This window comes from Triturus cristatus, chromosome 6 (assembly GCF_964204655.1).
Source record: "Triturus cristatus chromosome 6, aTriCri1.1, whole genome shotgun sequence".
NCBI lineage: Eukaryota > Metazoa > Chordata > Amphibia > Caudata > Salamandridae > Triturus > Triturus cristatus.
The window spans coordinates 836,129,724-836,132,258 of record NC_140589.1 but is presented as its reverse complement, the minus strand read 5'-3'; the positions used below and the strand labels follow the sequence as shown (position 1 = coordinate 836,132,258).

The 2,535-nt window shown below is 51.4% G+C and overlaps 1 protein-coding gene across 1 annotated transcript; it reads left to right on the top strand.

Annotated features, from left to right (window-relative positions):
• Nucleotides 1-1,286: 1,286 nt before the first annotated feature.
• On the top strand, nt 1,287-1,733 carry LOC146817952 (cytochrome c oxidase subunit 5B, mitochondrial-like). Its single transcript, XM_085609274.1, has one exon. The coding sequence runs from the start codon at nt 1,311-1,313 to the stop codon at nt 1,605-1,607; it is 297 nt and encodes a 98-aa protein (XP_085465400.1). The 5' UTR covers nt 1,287-1,310; the 3' UTR covers nt 1,608-1,733.
• The last annotated feature ends 802 nt before the right edge of the window (nt 1,734-2,535 follow it).

Genomic DNA, 2,535 nt, shown 5'->3' with positions numbered 1-2,535 from the left:
GCGTACATACACGGGTGGGGGTTCGGGGCGTACATACACGGGTGGGGTGGGGGTTCGGTGCGTACATACACAGGTGGGGGTTCGGTGCGTACATACACGGGTGGGGGTTCGGGGCGTACATACACGGGTGGGGTGGGGGTTCGGTGCGTACATACACGGGTGGGGGTTCGGGGCGTACATACACGGGTGGTGGTTAGGTGCGTACATACACTGCTGGGGTAGGGGTACGGTCCGTCCATACCCGTACCCACTCTCTGCATGCCTGGGTACGGCCCGTACCCATGCCTTTGGTGGGTGGGTACGGTGCGTCCCCCCATTGTTGCGGTGCCGTGGGGTCCGCACCGTACACAGTCCTTGGGGGCGTGGCTACGGGTCGTACCACGCGTACCCCTACATGACCCCAGCAATGCTGGTACGAGTCGTACCCAGGCCTTTGTGACGTGGGTACGGGCCGTACCGCCATTGTTGTAGTGACGTAGGGGGACGCGTGGTACGTTCCGTACCCACGCTCTTGCGGCCTGGGTAGGGTACGTACAGGTTCGCGTGACCATCCACTTCGGATGTGGCGGACGCATGCGTTGCTGGCCACGCCCACACCCCCTGGAGGTGACCAGGCACTGATGGTCAGGTATGTCCAGGCCATGTGTGATTTGGTACCATGTATTGGTGTTGTGTGTCCTGCCCCTGCCCCCCCCCTTAGCCCCTGGTTGTTGTGCTGACCTTCTGCCTGCGGCGTCTGCGTCGGTTCCTGTACGCCAGGTGGACTGCTAGGAGGGCAGGGATGGCACGTAGGTTCGGGTCCATGTCTGTTCGTCGCGTCCAGCTGCTCCTTGCGTGTGTCGTCCTGATTTCCCGGCAGTTTTTGGCAGCCGGTAAATCTGTTCCGTGCGAGATGACGTCGGTTCGAATCGTACTTCCTGGTTCATGAAACGTAGGCTGGATGCGTACCGACGTCAGGTCGGCGCATTTCCGGATCGGAATTGTGTTTCGAATTTGTTCGGACGGTGTTTTGTTCGATTCGAACGGAAAGGCTGTTTCCGTCCGAATCGTACTTGCATTTTCAGATGGATTTCGCACCGGGTACGAGTCGGACGGAGAAAAGGCTCCGTCTGACGGTTCGTTCCCGCTTTTAACCGGATCGGAATTGGCACCTAAATGTTTGGATATAGCTTGTGGTTAGTTACCTGAGATGCTGCCCGAAATTTTGGTGATCTTTTCCTTCAGTCTCCGGAAACTTGACAGAACATCAGCGGTTTGTGCAGATGTCACAAAAATAGGTAACAGCTCGTGTGCCCTTGGCGGCCAGGTCGATGTCTGCCGGAGGTATTCCCACAGATGAGGAGCAAGCCACAGGACTGGAGAGGAAGATCATGAAGGCTTTGGAGAAGGGAAAGGATCCATACAGTATCCTGAAACCACCTCATTATGCTGGGACAAAGGAGGACCCTCACATCGTCCCTTCCATCAACAAGAAAAGGATTGTAGGCTGCATTTGTGAGGAGGACAACACCAGTGTCATCTGGTTTTGGCTTCATGGAGGAGAGCCCCAACGCTGCCCGTCTTGTGGTGCCCATTACAAGCTGGTCCCCCATGAGCTCCCTCACTAGCTTGTATATCGCTTTGGCTGTACTTCCTGGCATTTTGGGGTGCACGACTCCCACTTGTTCTCAGTCTGCAACGTGTGGTGTAATTTATCTTTTCCAGTTGAAATCTCTAATAAAGAGCTGCTGCGATCAGCGTTCTCTCTACTACTTGTTTGAGCTCATTGTTTCACTGCCTGGTATTAGCTGGGTCTTCTTGGGAGAATGGAGAAAGGAGTGCTGCACAGGGAACAGACTGATCATTAATTGTACAGTGGCCATTTAAGCACATACATGGTGCATACATAGAAAAGCTTAAATAGGAACACCTGTCTGCCGACCCAGTGTATTTGTAGAGGATTTAAAGGCATTCATACAGAATGTGACGAATCTGCAACCGATGTACATTTTTCGGAAATAGTTTATAGTTTTTCTACATTAACAATGTTTAAATTACCGCTGAATCATCATATAGGCATTGGGGGTGTAGATACCCCCCAAGAAAGAACAAAGGTTGAAATTGTGGGTAGACTAATGAAAAAAACAATATCTGATTTATTTGTATAGTCTCCAAGAGAAAAGGCGTTGGGCTATGTCATAACATTTAAACTAATCCTGATATTGCAGGAAACCTAGATAGCAAGTGTTCGCTTACGGGGGGCCTTACTTCGAACCCGATTGTGTGCCGCTAGCACCAACATTCTACAGTGCTGATAAGCAGCAACAACAAAATCATTAGAATAAATGAAAATAATCTGATGTGTGACAGGAACGGTTTCATTAAATCCTAACGTTAAACAGCTTACTGTAAAGGTAACCACAATCTCCATCTGCTAGAGGAACCAGCCGAGATGCACCAATCATGTAAGAGCTCACTTCTCCTCTGTGCTCTGCGATCCCTCACACCACCTGACTTGACATGTACAAAGGATATGACAATCCTGACCTGAACACA

Coding starts and splice junctions, on each gene's coding strand:
- LOC146817952 (XM_085609274.1), top strand. CDS start 1,311: ATGTCTGCCGGAGGTATTCCCACAGATGAGGAGCAAGCCACAGGACTG.